This window comes from Chiloscyllium plagiosum, unplaced genomic scaffold, assembly GCF_037043375.1.
Source record: "Chiloscyllium plagiosum isolate Xiang-an unplaced genomic scaffold, Cpla_swu_hap1 HiC_scaffold_22, whole genome shotgun sequence".
Taxonomy (NCBI): domain Eukaryota; kingdom Metazoa; phylum Chordata; class Chondrichthyes; order Orectolobiformes; family Hemiscylliidae; genus Chiloscyllium; species Chiloscyllium plagiosum.
In genome coordinates, this window is record NW_028270160.1 from 41,161,158 (window position 1) to 41,174,681 (window position 13,524).

General features: G+C 40.9%; 1 protein-coding gene across 2 annotated transcripts in view; it reads left to right on the forward strand.

Moving 5' to 3' along the window:
- The first annotated feature begins 416 nt into the window (after positions 1-416).
- The window catches only part of inpp5a (inositol polyphosphate-5-phosphatase A), a 528,339-nt gene continuing 515,231 nt past the window's right edge, over positions 417-13,524 (forward strand). The window contains exon 1 of one of the 2 annotated variants that reach the window (XM_043712554.2): positions 417-984. In XM_043712554.2, the coding sequence (XP_043568489.1) occupies positions 910-984 (75 nt within the window). In that variant the 5' untranslated portion in view covers positions 417-909. The remainder of the gene's footprint in view (positions 985-13,524) is intronic. The other variant, XM_043712555.2, reaches the window with a different exon arrangement.

The window sequence follows — 13,524 nt, forward strand, 5'->3', positions numbered from 1 at the left end:
GACCTGGCTGAAACGATTGACCTCCCGTGGCTTGTTTTTGGATTCACAGCCTTCTGCAACACGCATAAAGGGTTTAGATTTCCCGCTTCACAATAAAACTCCCCAGTCCGAGAGAGCTCCTTAATATAATTAATGAGCACAGAAAGCTATGCCTTTGAGCAAGACTCCGTCCAAATAAACAGTGGACCTACTGCACGTCTCGTATTGAGATGTTTCATTCTGACACCCCGCACTGATTCCAAAACCCTCTCCCCAACCTGGACAAAGTTAGACCCCACTTCCCCCTTCCACCAAAAATTGGAGACGTTGCCCTTTTAAGAGGCAGGACACTTTTCAAATCTGGTAACTGACGTCAGGACAGTTTATGTTAAAAAAAAATTCATGCCTTACGAGTCAATTTCACGCAATGTTTCCTGGGCGACAGATTGCCCGGAAAAAAAAAGCCGAGGCAAAGATCAGAGAGAGAGAGACTGTGTTTGAAATGTTTGGAAACACAGTGATCGGCCTGTGTTAGTAGGAAGAAAGGAAGGAGAAAGTTTTCTGGTTGTTGTCTGAAGCGGTGGTGGTGGTGGCAGAGAGACAGAGGCTGATAATGAAGCGAGTCCAGAGGCAGAGGCAGCCTCTCAGAGCCTGAGACTCAGAGAGAGACAGACAGACACACACATACACACACACACACACACAGATTGGGAGAGAGAGGGAGGGAGAAGCGCTGTGTGTGTGTGTGTATCTGTGAATGAATGAAGGAGCTCAGATCGCAGCAGCAGCCACGGTATAAGGACCAGTGCGGGCAGCAGCAGCAGCGGCGGCGGCAGGCAGGCAGGCAGGCAAGCAGTTTGCGAGCCTCTCTCTCTCTCTCTCTTCTCCACTGATCCCGAAACAAAAGGTGTGCTGAGAAATCTGCAGATTATGGCGGTGAAGACGCCTGCACAGGGCACCGGAGTGTTGCTGACAACAGCGAACGTCGGATCCCTGTTTGAAGATGTAAGTCTTGCCTCGTTCTCTCTTTATGTTTGATGCCTCTCTTTTTGCAAGCACTCTGGGTTATAGGTCGGGCTTGTGTGTGTGCCTATTTTTGGGGGAGCTTTCTTTTGTGGTTGTCTGATCCGCTCTCCCCCTCTGGAAGTCACTGGTTGTGCTCAGTGCACTCTATCTAAACAGGCCCTGGGTCTATACTGGGGTTTGTTCCTGTATGTGTGTGTGTGTGTTGGTTAAAGCTAATGTCCCGGAAAAGGGGACTGAGAGAGTGAGGGGAGGGGGGACAGTTGGGGGAGGGGGTGATGGAGGTCGCTCTGTCCTGGGTCAGCTCCCCCCCCCCCCCCCGTCTCTCTCTCTCTGCTGGCCCCATCCTCAACTCCAACCCACCCACCCCTCTACCCCATCTCATTCTGTCTCCATGGGGGGTGTCAATTCCTGACCGACACTTCAGCCTCCAGCTGCACTGACATTGCGCATGTTTTCAGAACCTTAAGGATATTCCCGTGGCCAGTGATCTCCATTGGGTTTTTTGGGAGGGAAGGCGCGGGGTTCAGGTCAGGACACAGAGAGGGTCAACCCCCTTCTCTATAGTGGACATGCCAGCAAACCCCTGGCTCAGAGCAGCCTCCTGTCTGGCACACTCGCCCTGAACTGCCTTCACACTCTTAGCTACGTCTCTGGGAAACACATAGAAAAGTGGACAGAAATGCACAGCGACTGGGAAAAGGGCAGCTCGAATCAACTGAACAGCTCTCTTCAATCCATGTATCCCAAGAGGGAACAGCCCCCAGCGCACACACACACACACACACACAGAGCTCGACTTGCTTCTTTCCTGATGTTGGATAGTCACTGTAGGGAGACTTGATCGAGTCACTGAATTCTCTTTGAAATTTTGAAAGTGACGCCGGAATCTGCAATGTAATGTTTATTTCAGAGGGGGGACCCTCATTAACATGTCTGATTCCTCCTGGAGTTCTTGGCTGGCCTGAGTAAAATCTACATTGTTTGATTCTGGGAAGGTTTGTCGGGAATGAAAGTGAGAAGTTCCCAGCACTTGGTCACATAAATTATTTGTCAAAAAGCGAAGTGCCGGGGTTGTAGAAATCTGAAGTAAAAGCAGTTCTAAAGTGTTGGTAATGCTCAGCAGGTCAGGCTGGAGAAATGGACCTGAACCTAAACTATTCTGAACGATGGACTTTAGCTTTCCGATGAAAGGTCGCCCCAGAAGCTGATTGACTTGCTGAGTATTTCCATCTTGTTTGAATGTTAAATCCATTAATCAGGAGTTCGAACAGCCACTGCAGGAAGAGTGAATGTGGCTGATAAGTGGGCCAGGTCTGTGTCAGATTTAACAGTGAGGGAGCATTCACATCTCTGTTCAGATGAAAGGTATTGAGAGTTGAGAAAACGGGACCAAATCGACTGTTTATTGGCATAAAGGAGCACAGAAGTGACTTTGAGGCTGTTGTGTTTACTCCTGCATTCAATCTAGGAGCTAGTTTGTTTACAGCCCCAGTATCACCAGGCCTAACATTCCAGTACAATAGAGAGTGTCAAGGGAAATGCTGTCCTTTACTGTCGAGACAACACTGAAGTCCCATCGGTCGACTCTGGAGGACGTTGAAATCCTTAATGAAGGATAGTAGTGATGATTTGGAGATACCGGTGTTGGACTGGGATTTTTAACTTAATGAAGGACAAGTAGTTCTGATAGTCTATATTCTTGTCTTAACCAACGAACCTAAAAATAGTCGACAGGTCATTGTTGCCCATGGGATCTTGCTGTGTTCAAGAGTTACTTCTTCCTAACACTACCAGAAGTATTGTGTGAGAGCATTTTGACATTTTTCAAATCTTCCTTCTTGCAGAATAATCCAAAGTTCTATGCTTTAAAGGGGAGAAAGGTTTTTCTTTAGCCACTATTCATTCATCTCAAACAGTGCTTTATTGCATATTCCCAATCTTCAGTTGATTGATAACCTGTTCCCAACCACGTTTCACATTAATTGCGCACATATTCACTCTCTCTGTTTGTTGGATGAATTAGATGTGAAAATATTCGGAGGAGACTTTTGTACATTGACACTTGTTAAAATGAATCAAGATTTAAAAAAAAACTTCAGGAATTAATTTATTTCTCAGGTACTTTAATAGACTCTGTCAGCCAGAAATTCTGAACACATTAGAACTTAAATCATTAGGCTTCCTCTCACTAAATGTAATAGTTAGAAAGAGGCCTCTAACACAGCTTACTATGTCCAATATGTTCAAGATCACTCAGAACTCTATAGGTTCCCAATGTCATATTTTCTGTTCAAAGCAATAAATATTTAATTTTCTTGTGCCAAGTATACATATCTTTTCAAAAATCACTACGTTTTATCATATCAAAATTTGATATTGTTGTGAATTAATGAACTATAGTAAGGGAATAGGTATGCACAAAAAGGTATTCAAATTCTATCCTCAGTTCAGCTTGACTATCTGAAATGATTCAACAGTTCAAAATCTTTATCTATGGAATTTTCCTTCATATTAAAGTAACTGGATATAAATGATCAATATTAACTGTCAGGATTTCAGGATAAAGAATGTGTATTCAGATGCTTTTATGAAATTTTTACAGCTCTGAATGAGAATGATCCCAGAACAATAATTCTGAAGTAGATTATCCACAGCATTTGTGATAAATTGTAAATGAATTAGTGTCCTTATCTAACTGTAGGTTGTTACTGGTGTTCTCCGAGTTTAAATACCAGTAAGAGGAAGTAACTCTGCACATTACAGATGGCCAAAATGCATAAGGATAAGTCATGCTTCCCAAAAATGTACAAATGTACTCACATTTTTGGTAAATAAATGGATCATTGAAATATCTTAAAGCATGATATAGGGGCTAGGTCAAAGAGAGAGAATGTATTCTGTGTTGAGTCTGACTAATTGAAGAAAGCAAAATAATTTTACTGATTTTTAAAAAATAATATTTGAAAGCATCCAAAGAAAAATTTGAGCAATAGTTTTTCGTGCATCATTGTTGGTGTGAACCTGATGAGTTTGAAATGACAACTCAAGATATTAACTAAGTTTGGGTCTTTAATTGAGGCACTGGAAGATGAGCTCCTCAATTCACCATATATGACAGCATTTCATGCCCGTCTAATTAAGTCGTGGAATATCAGATTATTTCAAAACTTCTTTGAAGTTTTCTATTATGATCCAGTCATATTTGAATCAGTAACACTTTTGTGTCAATGGGCGGCACAGTGGTCAGCGCTGCTGCCTCACAGTGTCAGAGACCCAGGTTCAATTCCCACCTCAGACGACTGTCTGTGTGGAGTTTGCACATTCTCCCTGTGTTTGCATGGGTTTCTTCCCAGTGCTCCGGTTTCCTCCCACAGTCCAAAAATGTGCAGGTGAGGTGAATTGGCCATGGTAGGTGAAGGGGTAAATGTAGGGGAATGGGTTTGAGTGGGTTGTGCTTCGGCAGGTCAGTGTGGACCTGTTGGGCCAAAGGGCCTGTTTCCACACTGTAAGTAATCAAATCAAATAATATAACTGGGGTTAACTAATTCATCATCATGATTAATGTTTATGTCGGTTTAGATAGTCAAAAGGCTTGTTTGACCATAACATTACAGGAAATCAATTTCATAACTTTTATGAGCAAGGCCTTCACTTTTTTGTCTGTTCCTAAATACGTAGTTATTGGCAGAACCACACTTATTAACGTGGGTTCAGTGGTAGCACATTTTCCTCTGAATCAACAGCTTTTGGATTCAAATCCCATATCAGAGATCTGAGCACATAATCGAATTCAGTGTAGCACTATGTGACTTGGTGGCTTTTGGGTGTGATGTAAACAAATGTCTCAGTTTATCCTTTCAGATGTCAAAAGTTTTCATGCACTATTATCAAAGAAAAGTGAGGGAGTTCTCCCCGGTATTCTGAATATTATTTAACCCTTAATCAACCATTACAAAATGGTATGGAGATGCCGGTGTTGGACTGGGGTGTACAAAGTTAAAACTCACACAACACCAGGTTATAGTCCAACATGTTTAATTGGAAGCAGTAGCTTTCAGAGCGCTGCTTCTTCAACAGGTGGCACAAACTGCTGGACTTTCACCTGGTATTGTGTGATTTTTAACTTATTACAAAATGAATTATCTGGTCATTATTTCCAAAGCCATTTGTGGGATCTTGCTGTCTAACTTTTTTAACATGTTTACAATGGTCCAATAGTGATAGTACTTCACAAAATATTTTGTTAGATTTAAAATATTTTTGGATATGCTGTGTTGGCATCTAGTGTTATCCAGAAGAATATTCTACCACTCTCTTTCTTTATTGCATCTATTATTTTCAATATAATTCTGTGAAAACAATGCTGAGAATTCAGTTCATTGTGAGCAGACAAACTGGGTTCGAGTCTTAAGCTGTACCTATTTTTAAAGGAGAGATTTGATGCTGAGCTCAACAAGAAAAGACATTAGACATTTTCCTGAATAAATATACAACATGCAACTACTTTTTTAAAAAATAAAACTAGAAAACCCATTGATTGCAATGTATGCCTTGCATTGAACAGAACAGCACTTGATGCTTTATTAAAGCAATTCATTTCCTAAGACAGATCCCTCTTACTGCAATGTTGTGTAATATGCAATAATCCCTTGTGTCAAATATGTTGCTTCTCCCTTTTTTTTGAAAAGACAGTAAAACATTAAAAGCTTCCTTCCAAATATGTACTGCACTCTGTAGAAATTATTACCGAAGATCACTAACAATCAGATAATGTAGATTCAGATATATTTTAATTGTTTCTCATACTCATGCATCAATGTGGATGCAACCAGTAATATTTGAATCAATATTGAAACATTGCATGCAATCTGGACAATTGCAACAGCATGATTATCCAACAGTGATATTGGTCAAATAGACCTAATGTAATTATTGCATACATTTTCATAAGAGTTATGATCATGAATGCAATACACAGAGTCAGAGAGCATGGAAGCAGATTAGTCTATGCCGACCATGTTCCAAAACCAAACTAGTCCCACCCGAATGCATTTGACCCATATGCCTCCAAACCTTTCCTATTCATGTACTTATCCAAAAATCTTTTAAATGTTGTAACTGCACCTACATCCACCACTTCCCCTGGCGGTTCAATCCTCACACTAACCACTCTCTGTGTAAAAAGTGGCCCTCATGTCCTTTTTAAATCTTTCTCCTCTCACCATAAAATATGCCCCCTAGTTTTGAACTCCCTACCTTAGGGAAAATCCTTTTCTATTCATCTTATATATGCCCCTCACGATTTTACAAACCTCCATCAGGTCACCCCTCAACCTCCTACGCTCTAGTAAATAAAGGTTCTGGCCCATTCAACCTATTTTTATAACTTAAATCCTCCATTTCCAGCAACATCCTTGTGAATCTTTTCTGACCTCTCTCCAGTTCCATAATATCCTTCCCATAACAAGGCGACCAGAATTGCACACAGTACTTCAGAAGAGGCCTCACCAGCATCCTGTGCATTTAATTCAAGACTTCAAGCTCCCACTCCAAGCCTTTGAAGACATAAAAATAGTAGAAATATTCAGCAGGTCTGGCATAACTGGGGAAAGCATGAGATTTGATGATCTTTAAACAGAATTGCAAAGAATTGAAAATGTAACAAGTTGGAAGTAAGCGGAAAGGGAAAGCAGGAGGCAAAAAGAACAAGAGGGAAGATCTGTGATAATGTGGAAAGCAGGAGAAGTTAAATGACAAGAAGATTGATGGCACAGGCCAAAAGCAGTGTCAAAGGGACATATAAGGAAACAAAAAATGTATCTAGAAATGGGAAAGGCAGATTTTTGAATAGCTGCATCCAAAACAAGTAGAGAATGAAAAAAAGGAGAAACCCAAATCAGCACATGAAAACTGGCTTAATTCCTTCTGTAACTTTCCCAGTTCTGATGCAAGGCCAGTGACCTGAAATGTAACTTTGTTTCTCTATCCACAGGTGCTGCCAGACCGGAGTATTTACAGCATTTTTTTTTGTCTTATTTCAGATTTTATGTATCTGCATTGGGTTGCTTTTGTACCGAAAATGTAATCCAGGCCCATTCTTTGATGCAATACTGAGGTGGTGCTAGACTGTCAGAGATGTGGTATTTTGGTTGAGATAGGAACCAGTAGCCCTGTCTGAATTGTTAGATGGATATAAACAAGCAATTTGCCAAAACAAAAGTGCAGGGGAGTTCACTCAGTGTCTCGGTGAAGATTTATAAATAATATCACTAAAGCAGTTTATCCTATTAAATATCTCATTGTTCTTTGTGGTGAAGTTTCTGTGGGGCACAGAAGACTTCTGTGTTAGCCCATATTGCAGAAGTTACTAAGCTTTAAATATACAGGACTTTGGTTGTGAAATGCTGAGGGGCGATGAAAGGTCATGACAGGCCATGTACATGCAAGAAAATTAAAGCAGCATTTGGCACAGTATAATGGCACTTTGGCAGTTATATCTATGGTCATGGGTGATGGCATTTCACTGCACAGTGTGTTCCTATTTTCAACCCCACTGTCATAAGTAGATGCAGAGAACAGGTCAAGTGATTGCCAAAATGAGTGAAGGAGATAAGAAGAGAAGTTACAATGGATCGTTTTCAGAGAGGCCCATTTCAGAAAAGACAAAAAAAGATATTGCACACCTTAAAAGAACAGGCCTCTGTAATTCATGTAATTTCACATAAATTAAAATAGCCAATTTAGAAGTTAAAAGGTGCCCTCTTAAAAATGCACAATAATGCAACAGAAATGGAAGTGGTGTTTGGAGAGCCAAGAGCAGATAATACATTAAAGATAGGGCAAAACAAAAATGAAGTGCAGGTGGAAGATGCTGGAAAATACATGGCATATTTATCAGCATTTGCAACAAGAAAAGATCATTTAACACTGTGTAGAAATCTTACATCAGGACTCACCTAGAATGAACTATATTTCAATATATAATGTATTCAGCAATATATAATTGTTAAAACATTGAACAGTGCAGTAGATTACGAATTAGAATGTAAAATTCCTGAAAGAATCCACCGATAGTTGAACCAAATACTGCTGTAGGAGTTCATGCTGGCTCTTTGGAAGCAAATTGAAGGGCTGTAGTGCTGACATGAATGGATGTTAATGATATCTTCCCACAATGATAATTGTACACAGCAATCCTCAGAGTCCTATTCACGTCTCTTTGTTTACCAAGCTGAAAAGTGACAATTAATACCATGTGACAACAGCAACATCTCACATTGATTTGATAATGGTTCCTTGGAGACATGTTCTATATGAGACAGTTCGCACCAAATGCTTTAGAAAAGTATGTCACATTCAACTGTAACTACAGCAATGTCAGTTTGCGTTAACCATGACTCAGTTGGTAGCAATCTTTCCTCTGTGTTAGGAGTTTGAGGGGTCCAGGGCCTTGTACACAAATCTAAATTGATACAGCACACTTGACCAGTACAGTGTCAAGGGAGTGCTGTCCTACTGGAGGTACCATATTTCAGATCAGACATTAAACCAAGCTCTGTCTGCCTTCACAAGTGGACTTAGAGATTTCATGGCACTATTTTTGTTGAACTGCAGTGGACTTCCCTTTGTATATTGGCCAATATTAAGTCTCCCTAAACCAACAACAAAAAACAGATGATCTGGTCACGTATGATGTTGGTATTTATGGGACCCTGCTGCGCTCCAGTTGAGTCTGTGCTTCCTACATTGCAAAACTAAACTTTAAAATGTCCTAATTGGCTGTAGCACTCTTTGGGTGCCTCATTCCTGATGAACAGCTTATGCCCGAAATGTCGATTCTCCTGCTTCTCAGATGCTGCCTGACCTGCTTTGCTTTTCCAGCACTACACTCTCGAACTCTGATCGCCAGCATCTGCAGTCCTCATTTTCTCCTCCTCTTTGGGATGGCCAAATATCATGAAAAACAGCATCTAAATGCAAATCAAACTTTATTTCTTTGTTGAGATAAAATTTCAGAAATGCCCTGTCATCATGAGAGATTTTAAATCTATTGCAGTGTAGGCAGAATCCCGTTTAAAGTCTCATTCAAAAAGGGCATCTCCAACAGTGCAGCATTCATTGATTCATACTGCATGGTTCAATAAACAGCTTCAGAAGCAGGGAGGGGATGCAAGGACTAGGAAGATAGTAGGAGGGGATGAAAAGAATACAAAACATTGGCACATGATGACATTGGATAACGTATAATACTGCTTATGATAGTCCGACATCATTAACAACATCTTGCTTGGTTATGATGCCTTTAACAAAGAACAAAATGCCAAGACATTTTGTATAGGCAAAAGCAAAAACGGTAAATGCTGCACTGAGGAAGGTAATCATGGGAAAGTGATCAAATATTTAGGTAAAGAAGTAACCTTAAGGAGGATCTTAAAAGAAACAAATAAGTTGGGGAAGTAAAGGACTGGAAAATAATTCCAGAACTATGGCTCAGTTACTAAAGTTATACATGCCAGTGGTTGGATGATGGAATGGTGGTGCGGTGGGAGATTTTGGGTGGGGGAGTGAGGGGGAGTCTGTACGAAACAGGAGAATTGGGAGTTTGGATTGGAAGGAGTGGTTGTGTTGGAAAAGGTAACAGAGTTAAGGAGGGAAGAAACAACAAATTGTTTGAATAACAAGGAAAGGAATTTTAATTTTTAGGTCGTGGGGGAGTGGGAGGTATTGTGGGCCAACAAAGGTCAGGATGACGAGTGAATTAAACTTGGAATGGGTTATAACATACGCACAGTAGAGCTTATGCAGGTTTGAAATAGGAAGCAAACAGGATGGATTGGAGTGATAAAGGCATGGAGGAGGGTTTCCATAATATGGGCTCAGATGGTCGTGGAGAAGCTGACATTATGTAGGTTGTGTAGTTTAAAGGTGAGTCTCAGGTGACACAAATAGTACAAAGAGCTTGAGAAAGATAAATTACCCCTGGTCTGCCAGAAAGAATATAGCTGAATTTTCTTTGTCCCAAAACATTGTATTCTCTGTCCCCCCTCAGTAGAGCTCAATGATATTACTTCATTGCTATTTTGTTTCGGTAACAGATTAGTCTCAGCTAAAGTTCTGTCAAGAAGGAAAATAAAACCTGATTAGGTGATTGCCTGGTGAGAAGCACATTAATGGCCATTTCGACCTGTGTTACCGAATGTGACAGGATCAGTCCTAGTGTATAGAGCAGTTGTCGTCATCACTGTCCTGTACGAAGTGAGGCCTGGAACCTATATTAGTGATGCATAGAGAAATTACACCAGCAAGATTTCTACTGCATTCTCCAGCTTCAATGGGAGTCGGTTGAACAAACACTGGTATCCTTCTTGAAGCCATCTTTATAAACATTCTGGCAAAAATCTTGCAAAGCCATCTGTGATGGACTGCACATTGTACCTAGATGGCTTAAAAATGTCTCTTTACCTGTTTTCTCAACTCTCATGTGACCAATGTTCTAGAGCAGGATAAAGAAACTGCTTCAAAGATGCTCTGAAGCTTTTCTTGAAGCGAGGCACTATTTACATTAATGACATGAAGGAGCTTGCTACAGATTATTCAAAGTGGCAACAATTGGTCGATCAAGCTGCAACATGCTTTGGGTCCAAACACCTTAATAATGACACAAAGCAGAAGCTGAGAAGGATTGAAAACAAAGCAATTCCTGCACTCTGGGTGCCATGAGTCTTGCTGCTCCATGTGCCTAAAATTGTGTGGGGTAACAATCATCCTGAGGGTTACCAGTGACCAGAAATTTAATTAGACTAGCTATATAATATTGCGGTTAGAAGAGGAAGTCATACACCAGGAATCCTGCAGCAAGTACTTCATCTCTTGACTCTCTAAAGCCCATCCACCATCTCCAAGGGACAAGTCAAGAGCCTGATGGAATACTCCCCACTTGCCTGGATGAGTGCAGTTCCAAGAATACTCAAAAAGCTTGACACTATCCACGACAAAGCAGCCTGCTTAACTGGCACGACATCCTCAAACATTGACTCCATCCACCGCTGATGCACAGTAGCTGTAATGCGTACCATCTAATAGATGCATTACAGTAACTCACCAAGACTTTTTAGACTGCACCTTCCAGTCCCATGAGCACTACCTCCTAAAAAGTCAAGCATTACAGATATATTGAAATACCACAATCTGCACACTCTCCTCCAAGCCAGTCACCACCCTAACTTACCATTTATTCGCTGTTACTGGTCAAAATGCTGGAAGGCCCTCCCTAACAGCATTGTCGGTTTTACAACACCAAATAGATTTCAGCAATTTGGGAAGGCAGATCATCACCACCTGCTTAAAGACAACTAGGGATAGGAAGTGAATGGTGATTGGCCCAGCCAGCAAAGCCCAATGCCATAAATGAATGTGAAAAATACTTGAAGTTGTGTTGCATGTGGAATCCAATACATATGTCTCACAAAACATATCATGCAGAAGTAATTTTTTTTAGCAGCTGTTGTTAGGAGTTTGGATACTGTGTGCTCAGTTGGTGTCACTTTAGTTTGAAGATGCAGAATGTTTGACTTGCTTAAGTAACAACATTAAGCCAGGGAACCCTTTTCTGCTTTTGTGTTGGGTAAACTTGACACCCACATGTGAGAGATGAGAGAGCAGTGTCATATGTGTTATAGAAGGGTTGAGAATATTTAAGAATGTAAGTGATAATGTTATTGATTTTAGGAGTGTATGAAGTTTAGTAAGACATGTAAAAGTTGTGAAAGTGGTTATTTTATGCATAGAGCGTGATGCAATATTTCCCTGCATGAAAGTAAACCAAGGAGGCAGGAAGTACAAAATTGGGTTAGTCTGAATTGAGTTCAGCATGACCACAGAAAATTAATTTTCCTAAACTATCTTCTTTTACCATTTGCACACACAAATGGAAACAGTGAAGTTAGCAAACTGAGTCTCTTTGTGAATGTGCAAGTCAACATTCATATTTGTTCTGCATGTAGAAAGTGACTGCTCTTCTATTAAATCATTGATAAAGAAGCTCTGGTACTCTTAGAGTTTTAACAATATCCTGTTATTTTGGGTTCTTTTTGGATTGAACCCAATGCTGTATGCTGTTATTTATGTGCAAATTAGACAGTGGCTTCCAGCAGGTGCACATATAGTTAAATGCTGCCAATTTGGCTATGAGTAAAGGCGATATAGTTAATAAGTTTGCAGATGATAGCAAAATTAATGGTGTGGTGGACAGTGAAGAAGGTTATCTCAGAGTACAACAGGACCTTAATCAGATGAGCCAATAGGGCGAGGAGTGGCAGATGGATTTTAATTTCGATAAATGTTTTGCACTTTAGTAAGGCAAATCAGGGCAGGATTTATACAGTAGATTGTGGCACCCTGGGGTATGTTGCCAAACAAAAGGACCTAGGGGTGCAGGTGCATGTTTCCCTGAAAGGTAGACAGGATGGTTACAAAGGCATTTGGCACTCTTGTTTTCACTGGTCAATGTATTGAGTACAGGAGTTAGGATATTATATTGCAGCCGTACAAAACATTGGTTAGGCCATTTTTAGAATACTGCATTTATTTCTGGTCTCTCTGTTTTAGGACAGATGTTAAACTTGAAAGAGTTCAGAAAAAAAGTTACAAGAATGTTGTGGGATTGGAGGGCTTGAGCAAAAGGGAAAGGCTGGCGCTATTTTCCCTGGAGCTTTGGAGGCTGAGGGGTGACCTTATGGAGATTTACAGAATCATGAGGGGCTTGGATAGGGTGAATAACCCAGGTCTTTTCCCTGGGGTTGGGAAGTCCAAAACTAGAGGACATAAGCATAAGGTGAGAGGAGAAAGATTCAAAAGGGATATGAGGGGTTACTTTTCCACACAGAGAATAGTGCAAGTCTGGAACGAGCTGCCAGAGGAAATGGTGGAGACAGGTACAATTACAATATTTGTACATAAATAGGAAGAGTTGGGCCAAATGCTGACACCTGGGACTAGATCTTTTTTAGGTCTAGTGTGGTCGGTGTGGACAGGTTGGGCCGAAAGGTCTGTTTCCTGTTGTATGACTGAGTATCACATTGCCTGGTCCCCACACGTTGAACAGTGCAAGGTTCCTGCTCTAAGGTGCTAAATACAAACTGAAATCCTTAGAGTTTGCCTATTCCAGTCTGAGAACCTATTAATTGGAGTGACAAGCGGTGTCCCACAGGGTTCAGTGTTGGGGCCGTAGCTGTTCACGTTATATATTAATGATCTGGATGAAGGGACTGGGGCATTCTAGCGAAGTTTGTCGATGATATGAAGTTAGGTGGACAGGCAGGTAGTACTGAGGAAGTGGGGAGGCTGCAGAAGGATCTAGACAGTTTGGGAGAGTGGTCCAGGAAATGGCTGATGAAATTCAACGTGAGCAAATGTGAAGTCTTGCACTTTGGAAAAAAGAATACAAGCATGGACTACTTTCTAAACGGTGACAAAATTCATAAAGCCAAAGTACAAAGGGATCTGTGAGTGCTAGTCGAG